This window comes from Patella vulgata, chromosome 1, assembly GCF_932274485.2.
Source record: "Patella vulgata chromosome 1, xgPatVulg1.2, whole genome shotgun sequence".
NCBI lineage: Eukaryota > Metazoa > Mollusca > Gastropoda > Patellidae > Patella > Patella vulgata.
The window spans coordinates 69124946-69147430 of NC_065879.2; the positions used below are offsets into that span (position 1 = coordinate 69124946).

At 37.3% G+C, this 22485-nt stretch overlaps 1 protein-coding gene and 2 long non-coding RNA genes across 3 annotated transcripts; all 3 read right to left on the reverse strand.

Annotated features, from left to right (window-relative positions):
* Positions 1 to 323: 323 nt before the first annotated feature.
* Positions 324 to 3403, reverse strand: LOC126822724 (uncharacterized). The gene is made up of 5 exons (XR_007680966.2): positions 3141 to 3403; positions 2644 to 2789; positions 1860 to 1990; positions 777 to 862; positions 324 to 489 (listed from the first exon to the last, which is right to left on the reverse strand). It is a non-coding gene; the product is annotated as an uncharacterized LOC126822724 (long non-coding RNA).
* Positions 3404 to 5818: 2415 nt separating this feature from the next.
* On the reverse strand, positions 5819 to 8261 carry LOC126822728 (uncharacterized). Its single transcript, XR_007680968.2, has 3 exons — positions 7847 to 8261; positions 7452 to 7639; positions 5819 to 6049 (listed from the first exon to the last, which is right to left on the reverse strand). It is a non-coding gene; the product is annotated as an uncharacterized LOC126822728 (long non-coding RNA).
* Positions 8262 to 13800: 5539 nt separating this feature from the next.
* Positions 13801 to 22367, reverse strand: LOC126809601 (uncharacterized; the record flags this gene model as incomplete). The annotated part of the gene is made up of 3 exons (XM_050534248.1): positions 13801 to 13812; positions 19965 to 20074; positions 22262 to 22367. Coding segments are annotated over 3 exons (228 nt in total), but the record flags the coding sequence as incomplete, so codon positions are not given.
* Between the last annotated feature and the right edge of the window lie 118 nt (positions 22368 to 22485).

The following is a 22485-nucleotide window of genomic DNA, read 5'->3' on the forward strand; positions in this document are numbered from 1 at the left end:
GTTTGACCCCGGGTATCATTTTACCCTTATAATGGTCAGTCTGTGCCTTACTTAGTCTAACGATCATTTGGAATAAATCGATGAATGTGAACTTCATTTCATTTTGTCATTTGTTTCTTCGTCAGTTTCATTAGGTGACTTTAATAACACTTAAAAATCAAATATCCCCTACTTTTTTTGAATAGTATATTTATTACGTACGAGCACAGTTTGGGTGAATTAGATTAACCAAATTTATTATTGCATGCTTTATTCTACATTATAACTATTGTATAAACATAAATACTTAATATACATGTATTACAATTGAGGTAAACAAAAAATACATAATTCATAAAGGTAAAATTACTCCGATCCCACGTTGCCCACTGCATGTTCGGTATCCACCATAGATTCCTTCATCTCCTCTGATTTTACGGATTTATTCTGGAACCCATTTATAAATTCTTGGAAATTGTAATTTACTTATTTTTACTTTCATATTGGGCTCTGAAATACAAATGATTACAAGTACTAACACTTTAAATAGTTTATCAAACAAATGTTGGTCACAAACACGTCGGTCCCGTTTGTCGCCGTAGTGAATAGAATTTCTCGTCATACATAAATGTATAGTAGTAATTGTTTTACAAATAAATATCAACTGATGAACAAAAATAAACGGAAAACGACATGCATCCGTGTATGTTTAGAAAAAATTGGGATAAAACCCTTTTTAACCGGGACGAAATATTGTATAATGTTTTAATCAGAGTAAAAATATTTTTAAATATTACCAAATTTAGTATGTGGTGGAGGTTTGGGTGATGGTGGAGTCTGCTTTCTTACTAATCGTTTTGGATTCTCAGAATCAAATATTCTACTGTAAATAAGAATAATTAACATGAAGTAGTATTTATACATTTGAAATCAGTAAGAAAATATATAAGCAAACATAATATGGTAAATACGAAGACATCGAATAAATCACAGAAATAATAGCAAATATCACAAAATATTACATATAACACAAAACATCACATATAACACAAAAAATAACATATAACACAAAAATCACATACATATCGCATACACAAAAGATCTCACTATCCCGTACACATTGGTAGTAAAAGATCACTTAGCAGAGTAGGTGGAAATGCTAGTATGTGTGCATATTTCGCCCTCACACATTGCACGTTAATCATTTTGCATTATATTACCAATATAACATAATTAAAGATTTGTCATGATGTTAAACCCCATTACATCAGTATTTGTTTAATAAATCAGACATTTGTAATAAAAAATTGTAAATTGTATTTTTGTTTAATTCAATAGAGTTTGCTATCAACTGGAAAAAAACGCTGTTGAGATCTCCCTTTAAAAAATCAGACAAGGCACCACTAACAGTTCAATTGGGGACATTTCTAATCTGATTAATATACAGATCTATATTTCGTTTCGTTTCTTTATACTTTCAATGACCTCAACTGCATGAAGATCTAACCAGCTGTGGTGGGGGGTCACGTCAGGGGTCATACTAACGGATTTTGAACTATGGCGTCAGACATTTGATTAACCAATCAGCGTTGACGTTTCTAGTGTAATACCCAGTTCCGTGCTTCGCACTGCAAGAACTTGATGCAACAGACCGTTTCATTGGCCAATCCCTCAACCAACCAGAATGTAACAACTTTTCCAGATCCTAGTGTAGTAAAGACAATTAAACGAAATTTTGTTCTATAAAAAAAAAACCAAATAGAATCTGCGTTTTAATCAGATTGGAGAAATTTATTTATGTTATGTTATGTTTATTATTTTACCAAATTTGAATATCGAATTGAAATATAATAAATGAATATTTAAAATGATATAATTACCTGCGTCGCCCACCATAACCACCATTACAACAGAATTTATAGAGTAGAAAACCGAGTAGACCTAACAGGGCCAATCCTAGCAATATCATTAATGGTACAAACCAGCCTAAATTCTCTGGTTTAGACAAAAACTAGAAAGACATACATTATAAAATCAGTTTATATAAACCATGTATTTTCTCTCGGGTACACCTCCAGCACATTTTGGGAATACTAGCTTCTGTCATTATCTTTTAATTCTTAGTCTAATTCCTGCTGATCGATTAGCCGTGATTAAGTAGCTTTGACTACCGCGAACCGATGACGGGAGTCCAACGTAAAGAAGTGTCTTTAACTTAATGATTTATACCCTAGGCCCTCATATAAATTACGATAGAGGTTTAGAACGCCAAACAAATGAACTATGTAAAGAAACGCTGAGGTAAACAGTCAAAGCTTTTATAATCGATTTTCCGGTTAATATGAAGTATTCTTTTCCAAGGTTACTGCTTTTATAAATCATCGACCCACAAGAGCGTTTCTTTTTTGTCAATTGAAATTTGGACAAAAACGCTCTTACTAATCACCGACAATTTCACTTATGAAGTCATTTAAAGTTCGACATGTCCGTTCCTAATAAATTGACAAGTTGGAACATATACATTATGAAATCCAAGATTTATTTTAAACAAACGATATAGGGTTGATCTATATACCCTTAAAGTCATCAAGATTTTGACAATACACGAAATATATTTTATGAAAAGGCCAATTAAATGACTTTTCTGTATAATATAATACTTACGGCGGGTTCCGATACCGCTGGGGTTATTTCAATAGTTAGAAGAGACATTTCAGAAAAGGCTGTTCCGTCTGTTGCTGTGAACTCTATTTGGATTGGATTACTGCCATATACAAATGTAGCTCCATCTTTGATTGTGACGACACCAGCTGGAAATTTTAAATCGATCACTAAATTCAAAGCATACTAGGAGAGAAGCAGAGGCATCGTTACCTTGGTCCCTAACACTTTTCAATTGAAACGGGTAGAAAAAATGACTAACAGTTAATTGCGATAAACAAAATAACCAAATCTGACCTATTTACTTAAAACATTTTTATTTGTAATATATTACGGGCTTCAAATTTAATGATAAAATTTTCGAACGTGTTCTTTAATTAAAGGCATCCCTTAACAGAGGTCACTGGAATTTTCTATAAACTTGATCCGAGTGGCTGTCAATATTATCCGTTGTTATTAGAATAAAGAACCGGGTGGATCAACTCAAATAATCTACTTACTGGAACTATCAATATCAAAATTATTCTGTGAACTACGCAGTTGATATTGATATCCAACAGTGCTGACGTCACCAGAATCTGGGTCTGTTGTTTCTACTGTGAAGATTTTGGTGCCAGAGCCGACATTGGCCGCCATTGTGACGGTTTTTGGCAGATTGACTATGATTGGTGGTTGATTGACATCAGTGATGGTGAGATCAACTGTTGCAGTCCCGGTCAAATTAAACATATCAGTTGCTTGAACTACCAGTCGTACATTATATGGTAACAGACTTGGGTCGGCATTATAATTCTTGGCATACGTAATATTACCTGTTGAGTTGTTCAAAAAAACACTTAACATATAGAATAAATTTATATGCAAATTAATTACATTTGAGCACAAACCAATATCTGGTGATCTTTGAGGAGAATATCTCAGAAAACAAGTACCATCTAACATACGAGGTAGGCTTCCCTTATTCATTCTACAACACTTAGTAACACTGCAATTACCAGTGTGGATAATAGTTTCTTTAAAGCAATACACATGACCAAGTAGTTCCACTGATATTCGATGCTTAATAATCTGTGCTAACTTTCTAAAGTCAAGGTCGATGTTCAACAAACTGTGAGTTACGACCAATCAATTCGTTCCTATCGAGGCTGATGTTTAAAAAAAAACAACCTCTGATTTACGATCAACCAGTTTCTTCGATGGCATGGGTGTGCATCATGCTAAAATTGAAATCGATGTTACTAATTCTGCGCTGTGATCAATGTTAAAATACTCTGAATAAGGATCGGGTAGAAAAGGGAATGTCTGTTTATTGACAGTATGTAACCTACCAGTATCAGGATTAATGTTAAAATACTCTGAATAAGGGCCGGCTAGAATAGAGAACGTCTGTATATCGCCAGCATCTGAATCAGTTACACAGCACGTCAGATTACTGAGTACCGCATCTCCAGCCTGCAAAATTGTTTTATTCTCATTTAGCATGATAACAAGAATATATTGTCCTCAACATCGCGCGCCCTTGTATACCTAAAACAAATTCAAACTTGTTTCCGTAGTTTCTATCCTAGCATAAAAAATATTTCTGATTTGAAAAGGCAAAATTAGTATAATATTAATAGATAGATGTGTGTCATAAAGATATCTTAAACGGAATACGATATTAGGACGAACGGACAGAGCTCATTGCACTATCCCTGCCTGGATAAATTAAATTGTGTTTAATGACGCATTAGATAGCTCATTGTTTAATACATATACTCGTATAACCCAGGAGCAATAGAGCGATGTATTAAAATGCCCTGTTAATATTCACACTGTGCAAAGAGGCACCACAAAGGAGAAAAAAATTAATCGTACCTGTCCCTCAGGAACCGTAAGAGGGAATGACGTGGAAGTAAAAACTGGGGCATCGTTTGTGTTAGTTATATGTACAGTTAATGTAACGGGTAGTGTTGAAGTTAGTTTACTATCAGTAACTAGAAACTCGATTCTATATAACTGGGTTGTATCATAGTTTAACTGGTTCGGTGATTTAATACTGAGTGCTCCACCTGAAATTATACAATCAGAAACAGAGACGTGGTGCGGTGATGACGGCTTTCACATTTAACCGTTGAATTAGACTGAATCTGGCAGCACTAATTGAAATAATTCGATATTTCAAGTAGCAAACTAATTGCACATAGACTTCGATGGTGTTGTAGTAATGTGATTGTAACATAAGAATATGTCGCGTTACATCTTTATCATAGCATTTATGGTTCGCTTGTGATAAGGATAAACTATGTTTAGAACGCAAATTTAAACGATCAATATGTTACGTATCATACTATACGAGCGTGATAACCTTATTATAATAATATAGGAAGTGACTTCGTGCAACTACTTCCCAGTAATAAACACGATCCAGTCAAGCACTGTCTTCATATAAGAAAATACTTGATGCTTGAACCGGGGTGGTTTGAACAGTTCATCTGCGTGCCTGTCATTATTATCTGTCTTTTGTTAGATACCATATTAGGACGTTAAACCCCCATTCCATTTTATGTAAAGGCTAGTAAAGCCCCGGTAATATCATTACATTAAAGGCTCAATACCACTCTTGTTGTAACTGGATAATATGTCCAAATCCTTATTCTGGTCAACAAATAAAATTGTACCATTTTACAATATTCAAATTAATTGATAATACAAATTTCATCTTAACACACCTAATTTAAAAAATTGGAAAAATTCAACTAAATGATTTGAAAAGCCTAACGTAAACCTTTTCAAATGAGACTTGGATTTAAAAATATTTTCGAACCCTCTGGACAAGTAAAATAGGATGTTTACACAACAGGTAGGACACTAACACATCTAGTACTTAGAATAAGGCTATTTTTTTTTATTTTCTGGAGCTGTCAAGCCAGCAAGAGTGTTATTGTCCCTTTAAAGAACTTAAGGTTTCGCGATTTTGTTATTAAAACTTACTTGTTGCGTCAATATCAAACACATTGTTAGCTGATCCAACTGTATAGCGTGGTAACAAGGTAGTAACATCAGTACTATCAGGATCGGATACTAAAACTGTAAACACGGTAGTACCAGCACGCAGATTTTCTGGAACGTTGATATCAGCGTCTAGGTTTGTTATCGATGGTGGTTTGTTAACGTTTAGTATGGTAACGTTGAGTAAAGCAGTTGTAGACAACCCATCCGGATCCGCAGCCCGAACTGTCAGTTGAACAAATCCCGGTTGTTGTGTGGCATCGACTTCGTAGTCTTTAGCAAAGCTAATAGCAGCACTTGTCGGGTCCATCGTAAACATGTCCTGGTTAACCCCACCTACAATATCATAGGTCAGTGTGTCTCTCTCAGGGTCAGACGAATAAGTTCCGATTCCAGAAAACGGCAAAGCTGTACCAGCCTAAAAAGTGGTAACAAAATCATCGTATAGGAATATCGTGAATCACTAATGGAGTTATGTTTTTACATAAGTTGCTAATTTGGTTTAAATATATATTCACTTTTGAATCTTTTTAAAATCCATAATTACAAAAGAACATTTTTGAATTGTGTAAAACTCCTAAATGGAGAGGTCGAATAGTTAGAAATAAGACTAAACTACTGGTTAGAATATAACTTTCTGGTCAAATGCTTAAAGAAAAATATGTGAACACGTCATTGACTAGATTAAACGGCCTTTTACATTATCGTGAACAAAATCTAAAGATGTCGACGCCCATGAAATTAATCTCAGAATTGCCATTTCAGAAAAATCTATTTGTATTGCCTGTACAATATCAAACACTTTTAATATTTTGATTGCCCGAGTAGAGCGAAGCTGATGTGATTGTTGTCAAATATAAAACTTTCATAATTAAAATTCTCAAATGATACAAATAAAGTTAAAGAGAAAGAGAGAGAAATAGGGTTTAACGTCCACTCGACACAAACTAGGTTATTTCGGGACTAACATATGGTTTAATTTTATTTCAATAATTCGCTTGCGCGTAGAGGTCTTTAGTAGTGGGAGGAAACCGGAGGACCCGGAGAAAACCCACGGGGTTGGACAGGCGACCCTACTCCTTGCCACGTACAACCGGGGATTCGAAACCACGCCAGTTGACTCAATGACAGGCTTTATGATACAGCGCGCGCACGCTAACCATTCAGCCATCCACCCCCCACCCCCCAAAATAAAGTTAAATTATTTCATTTTCCTGAATTGACTTTAATTTAGATCTAAATTGTATGATTAATTTTGTTTTAAAAAAAAAGAACAAAAATGTTCGAGAATTATTTTCACTGCCATCAAAAATATGTGACGGCATTGATTAGAAGCGTCATGGAAATATTTCCATGAGACGCGTAGTAAGTTGGCATGCGTATTGCCGGTTTTGCCCCGGTGTATCCGGTTTCGGTCTGATTTTTTTTAAATCAACAGTCTGTGAGTGACAGTTTTAGTTACGCTCCTGTGTTACCGGAAAAGAGCTTTGTTCAAGCAACGCGCTTCATGCGATGCCAAAGAGCTTTGCTCGATATCAATCCTAATTCATCGTCACGATTCTTGTTTGTTTATTATAATGCATGAATTATGGGTTTCTTTTACTTGGGAGCAACCTTTACTTGACTTTAGCTAAAAAAAAAAAGCGCCATTGCCTATGCGTAACCGGAAGTCTGTTTTTATGTGGTTGATTATCCATTAAATTTTGCGAAATGTAGTGAACTGAGCCAGACCTTCCATACGTTAAAGACTATGAGGTTCTGGGTGAACTAGACTACGTCAAAATGAGAACTGGTATTAAAAGTATAACATGAACTCTTACCGGTCCTTCATTAACGGTTGTCGTAAAACTTGTTGAGAAACTAGGAGCTTCGTTAACATTGGTGATAAAAATCTCTAAGATGGCGGACGTGGAGTTAAGCTGAGAGTCTGAAGCCTCGAACTGGATGCGGTAATAGGAATCAGTTTCATAGTCAAGTGCTTTATCTGGTTTTAATGTCACTCTTCCAGCTAAAATATAAAACAAGTAAGGTCAGAACTTAATATTTCTACCATAAACTAGAAACAAATATACGGGTAGTGAAAAAAATTAAAATTGTTTGCATTTATAGACATATTTAACCCATACAAACAAGAAAACCAGCATTCAAGAATATTTTTACTTTCGAATATCATTTGCGATTATAATACCCATACACAATGTCATAAATAGCCTACTTGAATCTATATCAAACATAGATGAACTTCGTGAATCCAGGAATCTGTAGTATATCGTCGTTTCGTCTGCTGAATCAATATCTGTAGCACTGACGTCATATATCAGGGAACCACCGAGGGTATCCTCTGCAATGCTGACAGTAGCTGGTGCGTTTGTTATTGTTGGTGCTTGGTTAATATTGTTGATAGTGACGTCAACAATACACGTGTCCGTCAATCCACCTTTGTCCTCTACTTGCACATTCAAGGTTACTCTATCTGGCAACCGTTTAGGATCAGCGTCGTAGTCGACGGCGTATGTTATACGCCCGGTTGAAGTATCGATATTGAAGTTAGCCGAGTTAGAACTTGGTAAAATGGAGAATGTTTTGGTGTCAGTACTGTCCGGATCGGTGACCGATGACGTTAAATATGGAACGATGATATTTCCTGCCTGAAAGTAGAGTATCATAACCCCAAAATATTTAGATTTAATCTGTTAAAATATCAGATTATTATCTAGTGCAAATTGAAATGGACAGCACAAACCGAATTACAGGCTTATCATTCCGAGACATATAAGTTACTACAGCGGCTCGATTCTGTCTCATCGATTATAGGCACACTTTCCCTGTCAGCTCCACAGAGCTCCACACAAAAATCCCAGGGCGGAGACCATTTCCCTATCGCTCGACCAGCAAAGAATGGGGAAAAAGAGGGAGTGATAAAACGGGGGAATGGTGGTGTTTAACTCAAGGGATTAACATATTGTATATTATCTTCCTTCCAATAATTTATTTATGTACGCAGAGATCTTGAGCAGTGGAGTGTAATAGAGAACAGGCGGAAAAGTCACGAGAACAGTACTCTTTGACATGTACAGGCCTGGGATCCTGTAGGTCATACTATATGTATATGCAAACACCAGATAATGCAGAAAATGCCTTGCCTGTCCTTCTGAAACAGTGACGTCATAAGTTGGGGAGCTGAATGAAGGGGCCTCATTGACGTCAGTAATTTCAATTCTTAAATACTGGGCAGCCGCAGTAAGAGCTGAATCGGTGGCAGCCACAGATATGGCATATAGACGTTTAGTTTCGTAGTCTAGTTTAGCAGTTGGGTTTAACAGCACCACACCATCTGAAGTATGAAAGTCAAAATTCAATGTACGTATTTTTGACGAATTAATGTAAATAAGTGTGTCGTAAAGACATCAGTTATAAAAATTGAAAAAAAGACATACGGTATGCATATGCAAATTAATATTCTGTGGCATCCTTTAACTTAAAACAGAAACAGTGGTGTTTCTTAACGAAAAGATTAAATGTGTTAGGGGGGGGGGGTCCGTTAATCCTGTTTTAACCAATTTCAATCAAATCGATAGTTGCTGATTCTGGGTCCTTCAGTCACATTAGTAACGCAATCGCCGAACTGCATTTGAATGGGTTTGTCTGGAAAGGTTCGGAATGTTGATTCTACAGAACCGTCAGCGTGTCCATCCTTCCATAAATTCAAAAAAAAATGTTAGTAAGGTCAGCACTTACTATTGACATCAGTATTAAAGATGGCTGAACCATCCGTAGGACTAAAGGTATATTGTAGAGTTATTATATCACCGGTATCAGGATCCGACGTCTGTACGGTAAATATAGTAGATCCGCCCAAAGTATTTTCTGGGACTGGGACTGTAGTGGGTAGATTGTCTATTGTTGGTGATTTGTTGACATTGTTTATAGTAATATCCAACGATGTTGTATCTTTTAAACCTGACGGATCTTCAACTTGAATAACCAAAAACACTGATCCTGAAAATAAAATTGGTCGTATTATACTGTAGAACACCTGACGACACTTCTTTTTTTAAGGCTAGCACGTAGTTTTCTTTTTCCTGCCATCCTTGAGTTTCTTAAATTCTAGGCCAAACCATTGTTCCTATTAATTTTAAGTATGGTCATCTTCTAAGTTACATAATATATTTATATGAAAGAAAGAAATGGAGTTTTATAGCAATTCGGCAATAAAAGCCAAATATATAGCTCTCTATATTAAAAGACAGTATTCTAAACAGAATTTGACCAATCAGTTAGTTACAACTATTCACATTTCCCATTACAATCTATTGATTTCACGCCCTCTATATTGTTTATTATTGAACGCACGGTCGATATTTCAAGATGGGCTTTAACTTCAATGTTAAATCCATGATATTTCTTGCTCTATATGTTTAACATTCCGACAATCTTAATCCTTCATCCTTAATCTTAACCAGAAAGAGGTCAACATGTCACCATCATCTGACATAAATATTGAAATAGGTGGGCCATTTTTGCTAGGCCTGGTCAAAGGAAGCTATAGGCATTGACCCGAATTCATACCTGTTTACTTCTTGATATGAATATTCACTAAAACCTGGCAGGAAATGGAAAGTAAAACGTTTTTCTTCAATACTAGATCAAAACGTCAATAAACATTGCCACGCGAAAGGGTGGGTGTGTTTAATTTATATAAATAGAGGAACTACAAATCGTGAGAACCAAGATAAGGGAACTAATTACTAGTACACATGTAACGCACGTCTAAATTACCATCTTACTATTTTCGAGCGCGATGGGGATTTACGAAACACATTCGCGTATTCTTGTGTACAAAAGCTAGACAAATTCTGTAGAACAAATACCATACCCGGTTGGTCGTTATTAGCTGCATCCACCTCGTAATCCTGGGCAAAGGCCACAATCCCTGTATTAGGATCCATGTTAAACTTATCCCGATTGGCTCCAGAGACTATGGTATAGGTCAAAGCATCGCCTTCCGGGTCAGACGAAGATGATTTGATACCAGCATCTGGTACTACCGTTCCACTCTAAAAAAAAAAACAAATTTTCCCAACGATAAATAAATATTGTTCCTATTCCAGTATTTTTAATACAAAATTATTACAAACAAATCGATGGTCAAATATTTTAAAGGTTAACGCGAAATAACTAATAGTGTTTGCTTCGTGGCATTGTATTTAAATAAAACAAAACTACACAGGAAATGGAGACAATGGCTTGAAAGTACCTTCTTAGCTAACTGGATATATTGTAAGAAAAGCATACTGGGGCCTGTTTCACAAAATTTTAACAAAAGATAAAATCCAAATTTTAGTAGATACTCCAATTTTGATTGGCTAAGCACTAAAATCAATCTAATATTATCCAATCAAATTACTAAAATTTGGATCTTATCTTAGTTAAAATTTCGTGAAACAGGCCCCTGGTCTTTATGCGAGCTGACCAAGATCAACTTATTCCTTATTGAAATGAAACGAAATGAAGAGGGTTTAACGTTCTAGTTTTCTGCACTATCTGGGCTAATGAAGCCGAACAACAGATATTGAAGTCTTACCGGGCCTTCATCGACTGTAGCTTGAAACGTTTTACCAGAAAATGTTGGAGCTTCATTGATGTTATTAATATTGATAGTGAGTATTTGTGGTGAAGACGTGGCCTCACCATCCGTAGCAGTAAAAGATATCTGATAAACATTCTCACTCTCATAGTCTAGAGTAGCTGTTGGCTTTAAAGTCACTGTACCAGCTGAATTAAAAAACAATTAAAATTATCATGGATTCGAGCTTATATATCTTCCGCAGTTCAGGGCTAACAGCTGAAATGAAACTGTCATTGCCATAGATAGTTTTGTGCTCATACATCTTCCGTAGTATAGTGTTAAATTCTTTAGTCAAAAAGGGTGATAAATGAGGGTTAATCTTCGCTCAACATCAATTCAGTCATTTCGGAAGTAACTTTAGGGATTGCGGAGACCTTGTTATTTCTGCACTTACGACCCAAATATGACAGAATAAAGTTTAAATATGGAGTTTATGACAATACATAGTGACAATTACATGTGTTTAAAACATCTTACATGGTTCAAAAAGTATTCAGATTCAGATTTATTTTGGTTTCATTAGTTTACATGTGGCTATTTGTACGTATTCGAAAAATAAAAATAAAGTACTAAAAGTTTGCTATCCATTTTTTTTAATATACATAGTTAAGGTGTGTTTAATTACATAATAGCACGTCTTTACAATAACGTGAAGCACAATTTTCAACTTTTGAGCTGTATCTGAACAACATGGGGCTGGCAACAATTCTAACGTTTATCATCGCCGTTAAATTTAACCGCGGTACAATTTGACACCTCCATTCATCTACGATAACCCGTCGTGATAAAGCACAAAGGTGGTGGACATTTAGTTTTAGGACACCATCACCAACTGTCAAAAAAGCACCAGATGAAAGGTTGTCTCAGTATCTATATGTATTATAATACAAATATCACATGTTACTTACTGTTGTCATCAACATTAAATATGGAGGAAGCCGAAGAAGTTGTGAAGGTGTGTTTGAAGGTTACTGTATCACCAGAATCAGGATCCGCCCCTGTTACTGTTGTAATATAGGATCCGCCCAGCAACGATTCATCAACACTAACTGCAGTTGGTAGGTTATCTAGGGTTGGCGGTTTGTTGACGTTCGTGATTGTTATATCCACTGTAGTCGTAGCCGTAAGGCCGGAAGGATCAGTTGCTTGCACCGTAACTTGAGCATAACCTATTAATAAGAAATGAAAAATACCAATTTATCAGATAGATTTATTATTTGACAATCACGTGATAAAGAAGACAAACAGAGAACAATGTGTTGTGATGTTTCGGATTTTTTTCACGGCATCCATATGAAATGGAATGGGGTTTAACGCCCTAGTTCTTCGCCGACTGGGCTAATTAAGACGGGCATCCATATGAAATCTTGGAGATTTTTTAAAGTAAGGTTTCCCAAGGTATGGAAAATGTGCTTAAAACAGTTCAGCGGATCTTAAAGGCTAATCAAATTGAAATCCATAATACAATGAATGAATGAATAAAATATGGGTGTATGACACCGTCAGCTCCAAACGGGCTACATTGCCCCAAACATAGTGAAAAGTGAGACAGGCTAAAATATATTACAAAACAATAAATTTATATGCACATAAAACAAATATCACAGGCGTTTTAAAATTAAAAGATAGATATACCTATGCAGATAAATTAACTGCCGTTCTAATGTAATATCAGTTGTGTTATGGTAGTATCGTCCACCTTTCGGTTGGCACAATAAACCCCACCAGCAGACGAAAATCTTCCATTGCCCACAGTGCACCGTGGCCACACAGACAATTAAGTTTCCCCATAACAGCCAATACGATATAGTGATGTGGGTCGAAATACACGACATTCAAATTTTAAAAGATGAGAAAAAAGTGATATACTATAAATAAAACTGTAAGTGTTAATAGTATATAAGTATATAAATATGTTGTAGTTACCTGGTAGTTGTAAAGCATCTACCTCATAATCTTTGGCAAAAGACAGAATACCGGAATTTGCGTCTATGGTAAATCTGTTATCCGTGTTACCACTGACCAATGTAAACGCTAAAGTATCTGATTCCGGATCACTGGCACCTGATTTCACACCAGCATCAGGGAAAACACCGCCTGCCTACAATGTATTTACGAGATTTTCTAAACAAAATACTAGGTGTCTATGATAACCGTATGTATGTACGAAATCATTCATTATACGTGCACATAATCATTCAAATAACCGTAATTATTCCCAGAATCAAGATAGGTACATTAAGGCTTTTTGTTTAAATAAACGTAAGTTCAGTGTCATTATAGATACAGTCATTTTTCCACTGATCAATAATTCGTGACTTATTAACTTAAGGATTCATACTGAAAGATGTTGACAGGGATGCTTACGATAGCGTACCTAATGTGTCCTACAATTGTTTAATAATGGATGATGGTGATGACGATCTAATACTAATTATCCTGAAAGATAATGATCATGCTGATGATATACTGGTGATATTACAGTAACTTAATGGATACACTATGGTATAAATTTGACATTATGGGGATTTAACAGTAACTTAACGGGTACACTATGGTAGAAATTTGACGATATGATGATTAGGAAGAAGAGGATCACGACAATGATGGCTAATTTGATGTTGAGAACTTACCGGTCCTTCGGGTACCGTGACTGTATAAGTTTGAGACGAAAACGCCGGTGCTTCATTAACATTGGTAACATCAATACGCAATGTACTACTGGTAGAGTTGAGTTTATTATCTGTAGCCACAAACTTTATACGATGGGTTGTTTTTGTTTCATAGTCCAAAGATGTCCCCACTTTTAAAGATACCAGTCCAGCTGCACAAGGGAATATAAAATAATAATCAAAAGTTATGTGATATTTAACGAGTTCAAATAGCTTTATGAATCTGAACACGCGAGGGACAACATCCTTATTAGGGTGATGAGTATTATTTTATTAAGTGCTATCCTTTTTTTTCTGGAATATATGACCTAGACTATAGTTAACTTATGTACTTACTGATTTTATTAACATCAAACAGAGCGGCACTGGAAGAGTCCACAAACTCATATTCTAAAGTTGGTGAATCCAAGGAATCAGGATCCGATAACTGGACTGTGAAAATTGATGTACCACTAGCAATATCTTCAGCTACTGTTGTCGTGGCTCCCAAATTGTCCAAAACGGGGGCTTTATTAACGTCTTTGATAGTTAAACTAAGCGTTGTGCTGTCGGTTAATCCCAGTGGATCGGAAACTTGGATGTTTAGCACCACACTTCCCGGTAGACTATTCGGGTCCACTTCGTAGTCCTGGGCATAGCTAACAATACCAGTGTTTGCATCTATTTTAAATTTGTCACTGTTGGTTCCTGGAAGGATGCTGAATGTCATAGCATCATTGTCGGGATCAGTGGCGGTTGCTTTAATGCCTGGATCCGGTACAGCGTAGTCTTTCTAAAGTACAAAATAAAAGCCATAAGCGTTATTCGGGCTTTTAAATTAAGACGGTTTACGCCAAAGAAAAGTTAGAGTACTATTTGATTTAAAGGGGCTCGGCCTTTTTGAATTAGGTCCAAATAAAGTATTTCATTGCTGATCTGATGTGCTATATACTTTAGGTAGGGGGCATTTTCGTTTCGAAATATTAATTATTACTAATTTAGTTTCGCGTTTATGACTTGAACTATTTGCTGTTGTCTCCATTTATATCTCAATTTGGCTCTTCCCGTGGACCTACATTTCCATAAACTAGACAGATTGCTACTTCGTATACACCAAACTGATTAAATCGACACTTTTATGTTTAGCCAAACGAAGGGTTCTAATGCATTTAAGTATTGAATCGATGGATTGATAAAATTTGATGGCACGGGTTTTTTCATGTTATAATAAAATAAAAACCAGTTCAGATTTTCTATTAAATTACGTACCAAACCTTCATTAACTGTAACACTGAATGTAGTAAAAGAGAAAGTAGGTGGTTTATTAGTTTTAGTGATATCTATAACCAGATCTTCATTAGCTGAGTTACCTTGACCATCATTGGCTGTAAACTGTATTATATACTGACTCTGTACTGATACGTCAAATGTTGCCGAGTTCTTTACAGTTACTTCACCAGCTGAAAGGAACGTAAAAGATATTAAACTCTCGGTAAGAGACTTTTAAATACCTATAAGAATGAATTTGAATACATTAATATATTTTGCACGTTGTTTGCAATTCAGATATTTTTTAGCGTTGTTTGCAATTAAAATATGTTTTAGCCCAGTTTGCAATTGGGGAGCCACGATGGCTAAGTGAGTAAGACACTGGCTCGCTAGCCTGGAGTTCGCGGGTTCAATCCCAGGGTTGGCCTAGAAAACTCATCGGTTTTTCCGGCGCAGTATCCCCTTGGTCAGTGGTGCAGGTGGGGGGGTCTGACAAGGACAGCTGTCTGGTCGTTCGATGGGACGAAAAACCAAGGTCCCGTGTACACATTGGCCATAGCGCCGCTGCCAGGGCGAAATTTCACTCATAGTACACTGTATGGCGTGTGTACCCGTCTTCATTAGCCTAGTCGGAGCAAAACAGATAGGGCGTTAAACCTCATTTCATTTATATGCAATTAAGATACTTTTGCTCATTTTTTCCAACTACCATATTATTTTTACACGTTCATTTAGATGTTTGTGTATATACACGTATTGTATTTCTACTTGTCGCCAATGTCAGAATTAGTATATAAAGTACTAATATTTATGCAATACAATTTTATTAAAATAAACTAAATAAGGCTTTAGCAATAAGTATTTTACACTTACAAACATAGACCGTATGCACTACAAAACGATTAATAATACAATAAGTATGCAGACATTGTACCAATGAGAACCAAATAAATGAAATGAAATGAAATGGGGTTTAACGTCCTACTGTTCTGCTCCTAGCCTGGGCTAATGAAGACGGGCATGCGCAATACAGTGTGCTATGAGGGAAATTTTGCCCGGGCAGCGGCGCTACGGCCTACTCTTATATCGAATTCCAACTGCCAAGGGATCTTTTACGTGCACGCCAATGTGTACACGGGACCTCGGTTTTTCGTACCATCCGAACGACTAGACAGCTGTCCTTGTCAGGCCCTCCATCCTGCATCACTGACAAGGGGAAACCACGCCGGAAAATCTGGATGAACTTTCTCGGCCAATGCAGGGATCGATCTAGCGAGTCAGCGTCTTACCCACTTAGCCACGTGATCCCCACAAAATAAATGAAGCGTCTGGCGTGAAAGTGTAGGAATACCGTGTTTTATTTTACTTTTCAATTGATCATTTATAATTTTTAAAAGAAAAGACAGCTTACTTTGTGAGTTTATTGTAAATTTAGAAGATCCACCAGACGTTTGGTGACTACCAGTAACTGTAACAGTATCGGCCGTATCCAGATCGGAGAAGGTTACAGTAAATACAATGGCACCCCCTGTAGTATCGTCAGGTATCGATATTGTATCGGGAAGATTGTCTAGGGTAGGCAACTGTAACAAACAAACATAACAATTCAAGATTATGCACCACGCTGTGTATGCTTACGTTTTCCCTGTCTTTTAATTGCACATTAGTACCAACATGCCAATCACGTTAAACCTATGGTTATATTCACTAGACAGTTTGCATTAAATAAATCAAATTTGTCTTAAAACAAAAACAAAAAAGAAAGAACTTGAAAATTCCTTGTCCCTCATTGCATCGTCAAGACAAAAAGAAAGATTTTTGACTCCAGATAAAATTGTTGATTTCCATCAGTATCCATTACCTTTCGTGAACTATCCTTGGTAAGTTATAATATGCTGCATTAATGGTAATCGCAAAATTTAATGGCACTTGACATTGGATAGACTTTAGGTCGAAAGTACTATAGCAGTTAGTTATGTAGAGGTTTCCATGTTGTTTGGTCATAAACTAATAGCATGGTGATATCATGAAAATTGAGCAGATAAGGTTATCGAACCATGGGAAGGTCAAAATGGATTTTTACAAATAGATAAAAACAAATACATTCCTCGGTAGTTTCTGAGACGTGGCATAAAACGATTTAATAAAATGTAGATTTATATAAACGGCTTCCGCTGTAAGGAATAGCCTCTTGGAAACCCAAAATCCATATTTGATAATCGAGGTTACAATATAGCCAAATGGGGGCATCACACTGTCACATGGTGAATGCTTTTGTGAGACAGTTTGTTTTGAGTCGATACCTGAAGAAGGTGAATTCTTAACTTCTGCTGGTAATTCATTCCTTTCTGTTGGAGCAGCATGTGAGACACACTTCTGATCGAAACAAACCCTTTTGGTTTTAGCACAAGAAGATGTGGGATAGCTTATGATAGCAAATAGTCATATCCGCATGGATCATAAAATGGCGATGTTTGATTGCCAAGATAGACTAGAGTTACGTCGGCCCGTTTGTCGTTATACTTAAAGGTAAACATGCCAAAATATACTGAGCGCCATGGAAAACGCATCACTTTTTTCCCCAAATATTTTATTACTAGGTGGTTTTGTATGTATAATATTATGCAATACTATGAACTATTGTTTCACACAATGCTCCCAAACGCAAAAAATATCGGCCCGTGTGCACAAAAAAAATTGCACGAGATGCAGCATTATGTGTGAGCCCTTTAAAAGCATATTTTCAACTTAATGTGCAGTACAAGAACTGTGAAACGTCAATCTGTCGTAATTTGTTGTTGGACGTGTGAAGGAATCGAGCTAGAGATGCCGAGACTTACTGAAAATCAACGGAATGAAGCCATGGTAATGTCCAGGGCTGGCATGTCTACACATGCTATTGCCAGACACTTCAATTGTCATCAGTCCACTATTGTAAGTTTGGTGGAACGTGTTCGAGTTACTGGATAAACACGAGACCGTCAACCCAGGCTCAAGACCGCTACATCCGGGTCACTCATCTGCGTGAAAGATTCCGCCCAGCGACTCGAACAGGTGCAGCAGTCGTCGGAAGACAAGGACCAGTAAGTGCCAACACCGTAAGACGTCGTCTAAGAGAAGTAGGGCTCCGTGCACGACGACCTTATGTTGGAGCCATCCTCAGGGATCATCACCGTCAACGGTGTCTGATATGGCCTCAAGGACACCAGACATGGAGAAGAGTAGACTGGCAAAGTGTTCTCTTCAGTGATGAGAGTCGCTTTCATCTTTATCACGCTGATGGCCGTCAAGGTGTGTGGAGACGTCTTGGGGAACGTCTTGCAGACTGCTGCGTCTTCGAAACGAATCAATGGGGTGGGGGAAGTGTAAGGGTGTGGGGAGGCTTCACATTTCATCACCGGACCGCCGTTCACATTTGCAGGGGTCGCGTTAATGCTGTAGCCTACCGTGATGATGTCTTGCAACCAATTGTTGTTCCGATGTTTCGAGCGCACCCACAACTTCAGCACTTCCAACATTATAATGCACGTCCGCATACCGCCCGTTTTAGTATGGACTACCTGGCTGCTAAAAACATCAATGTCTTGGTCTGGCCAGCCATGTCTCATGGTACCGATAGAACATGTCTGGGATGAGACTGGACGCCGTTTGTATCGGAGACCACAGATGCACACCATTGCTGCTTTAGAAGCTGCTCTTGTCCAAGAATGGAACAATTTGCCCCAGGCCTTCTTTCAAACATTGGTAAATTCCATGCGATGTCGCTGCACAGCGTGCGTAAGAGCCCGTGGAGGACATCGCGCTACTGACATCTGTGTCGTACTTTTGGTTTTGACCCCTCTGACTTTGTACCGTTGATTACAGATTAAACATCCATAAGTGTATAAATGTGTTGTTATTGATGTGTTCCCATTTGAATATTGTTCACAATAAGATGCAAAATAAATAAGATATGTTTACAGGATCATTTTGTTATACGAAAATCTAAGTGATGCGTTTTCCATGGCGCTCAGTATATTAACGAGGCTTGTAAGAAGAATTTATTTCCGCTCTAACAATTTTTTTCTATTTTCAAAAATAAACATGTTCATAAATATCTAATTTAACATACCTTGTTGACGTTGCTAATGGTAATACTAAGTTGAGCAGTTGCCTTCAAACCACTCGGATCAGTGGCCTCAATATCCAGCACAACAGTCGAAGGTAGTGAGGAGCTCGGGTCAATTTCGTAGTCGGAAGCGTAAGTAAAGATGCCAGTACTTGACGCCATGTTAAATTTATCTTTGTTGGCGCCACCAATAATCTTAAAGGTTAGGGTATCGCCTTCTGGATCAGAGGTCGAACTCACAAGGCCGGTGTTTGATAACGTTGATCCTGCCTGAATTGTAAATTCAATGAAAAATTAGTGTTGTGTAAATAGGAGAAATCATTGAATACGGAAGAATAAAAATAACCATATGTTTTAGAGTAGAGATTGATGGGAACAGTTATTGATGAGGAAGAACTAAACATCATTTCCAGTTTCAAAACGACTTTATTTATAAACGTATTTCTTGGGTTAAAAACACATTTGCTTCAACAACATGCTTTGACAGCTCTTCCGTATGTTTTACGAAATCGGTGAGTTATAAGTAGCCAATAAGATAAAGCTTTTGCAGATATAATTTAAAGGGCTTTTGCTATATTCGCCCCTCGTAGTACAATCGAAATAAAAATAATACCGCATGTTAGATACAAGTTAATCAAAGAAAATATGATATTTTGTGAACCTATAGCATACTCACCACTCCTTCATTTTCGGTGACGTAATAAATTGTATTATCAAAAGATGGCGCTTCATTAACATTCGTGACCGTTATTGTTAAGATGGCGTCATTTGTGTCCTTGGTATCGTCTGCCGTTATGGTTATTGTATACGTTGTTGTCGTTTCATAATCAAGATTCTGGCCTGCTTTTAGGCTTACCACACCGGCTAAATTATAGAAATATGTACATATAATATTATGTTTGATCCGCAAAATGACCACAAACTTATTATTTTGGGTTGAAATATAAATATGCTTATTTTACCGTCGGTGAAGAAATATCTTGTGCTAACCAATTCCTCTTCAAAAAGGGATATTGAAGATCCAGATAATATATTATACACTGCATGAAATGAAGTTCAGCGCCAAACAGATTGATGTACTCTTAATTATTCGATTTCTAACTGTCAAAAGAGCATGAACACAGAACCTTGGATTTTCGTGCCAAACCCCCCCCTTTCTGCTCCAGGGACAATGTGAAGCAGACTGGAAAATTCAAAAGGCAACACTGGGTTTCGATCTCGATCCGGTGACCACCTGGTTAGTGGGGGGGGGGGGGTGCCATAGTCGTCGGGCCACCGTGACTCACCTATGTGCATACACGTTAGTTCTACCCAGACTACAGTTTATTACTAGTGTCAAGTCCCCAGTCATGTGCCTATAAAACGGTAACCAGGCTGAAAGATCACAACGAACTATCTCGGCCAGCGTGCAACCAACTTTTTCCTTATACAAATAGATAAAAAAAAAAACTTAGATTTATGCAACAAAAAAAACATATCCCAAAAGAAAGAAAAATCACGAACTTACTATTTGAGTCAAAATCAAAGATGTCCGCTCCAGTTCCGTAGGTAGCCGACAAGGTGACGACATCTAGGCTGTCTTTATCTGTAGTCGTCACAGTAAATATAGGCGACCCTGGTGTCAAGTCTTCTGCAACAGACGTCGAAGTTGGCAATTTGGCAAACTGGGGTATCTGATTGACGTCTTGGATGTCAAATGTGACGTCGACAGTGTCGACTTCATCAAACGTATCTGTGCCTTGTACCTTAATAGTGACTGTTGACGGAAGTGGGTCAGCGCCGTCTATATAATAATCTTTAGCGAAAGTTATCTGTCCTGTTGAACTGTCGATGGCAAAATAATCCAAGTTTGAAGTTGCCGATACGATATTGTACGTGACAACATCGGAAAACATTTCAGTAGTGTAACCGCTTACTCCACCATTTAATACAAGTTCTTGTCCAGCCTATAAATAAAATAACAATGAGTATTATGTTCCCCACTTCAATCCCAAAATTATTTCCTAGATGACACATATAAATTAATTGTGACGTACAGCTCACTTCTGCATCGTGTTAACAAGACTGTGCGTTTAGACGTGAATAGATTTCTAAATGAACAATACCTGCTAACTTGAAAATAGTCCATCATGTACTAATATCTTTATCATGTCGACAACAAGTGACCGAAGGGCCGATGATCACATGTGACAACAATGTGCCGGTTTCTTGTACTACAATAAAAGTGACTTACGGGTCCCTCATCCACAGTAAATGACAGGGTAGTTGGTTCAATATCTGGTGGCGGGCTTTGGACTATGTTTAGAGTGATGGTTGTTGGTACTGTTGTTTCTGCTGTGCCATCAGATGCTGTTATAGTGAGCACGAACGTCAGATCTGTCATTACATCCATATCTAATCTGACACCAGGAGAAACACCGATAAGTTGAGCTGGAAATAAAAACCAATCACCTTGTAAATAAATAACTCACTTTATACATGTAATTGTCTGCGATATCACTTCGATGAAAGCAGACGTTAAATAAAACTATTTCACACACAGGACCATTAGATTAAGCAGGGGGCCATTAGTCCGGTGTCAATTCTTTCAGTCATGGCACCTGTTATCGTGTGGTAGGGGAACATAACTTTCGATTAGAATGTCCCGAGATCAAATCACGGCGTGGACCGAGAAGAACCTTGTAAATGATCAAGCCCTAATCCGACTTGTCTAGTTGTTCGGATGGCAGGACAAATCTAGGCCGAACCGTGTATACTTTGGAGTGCACGTAGAAGAACACTTTGTGACTTTGTGTGTGTGTGGGGGGGGGGGGGTCTTTCATAGCACCTAACATTGCACGTGTGATCTCCAAAAAATCCAATAAAATGTATATATTTTGGTACATAAATGCATTTAAATAAAAAAAAACTAGAAGAGAGATCAGTGCAATCCAAATCATCTTGAAATATAAAATATAGCCGGCTTGAACTTACTTGTTTCGTCGAAGTAAAAGTAGTCACTGCCAGTAGTAGGCGCCCATGATGAGGTGAAGGTAATAGGGTCACCATCTGGGTCACTGACTTTTAATTTATAGATGTTGCTAGAGTATCCTTCCGGTACATTACCGGTAAGTAAAGGCTCTGCTCCCCATTCCGGTGGAGAATTGGCTGCCGCTGAAAAGGAAAGAATGCGTGACTAAAGTGAAAAGAATGGATAA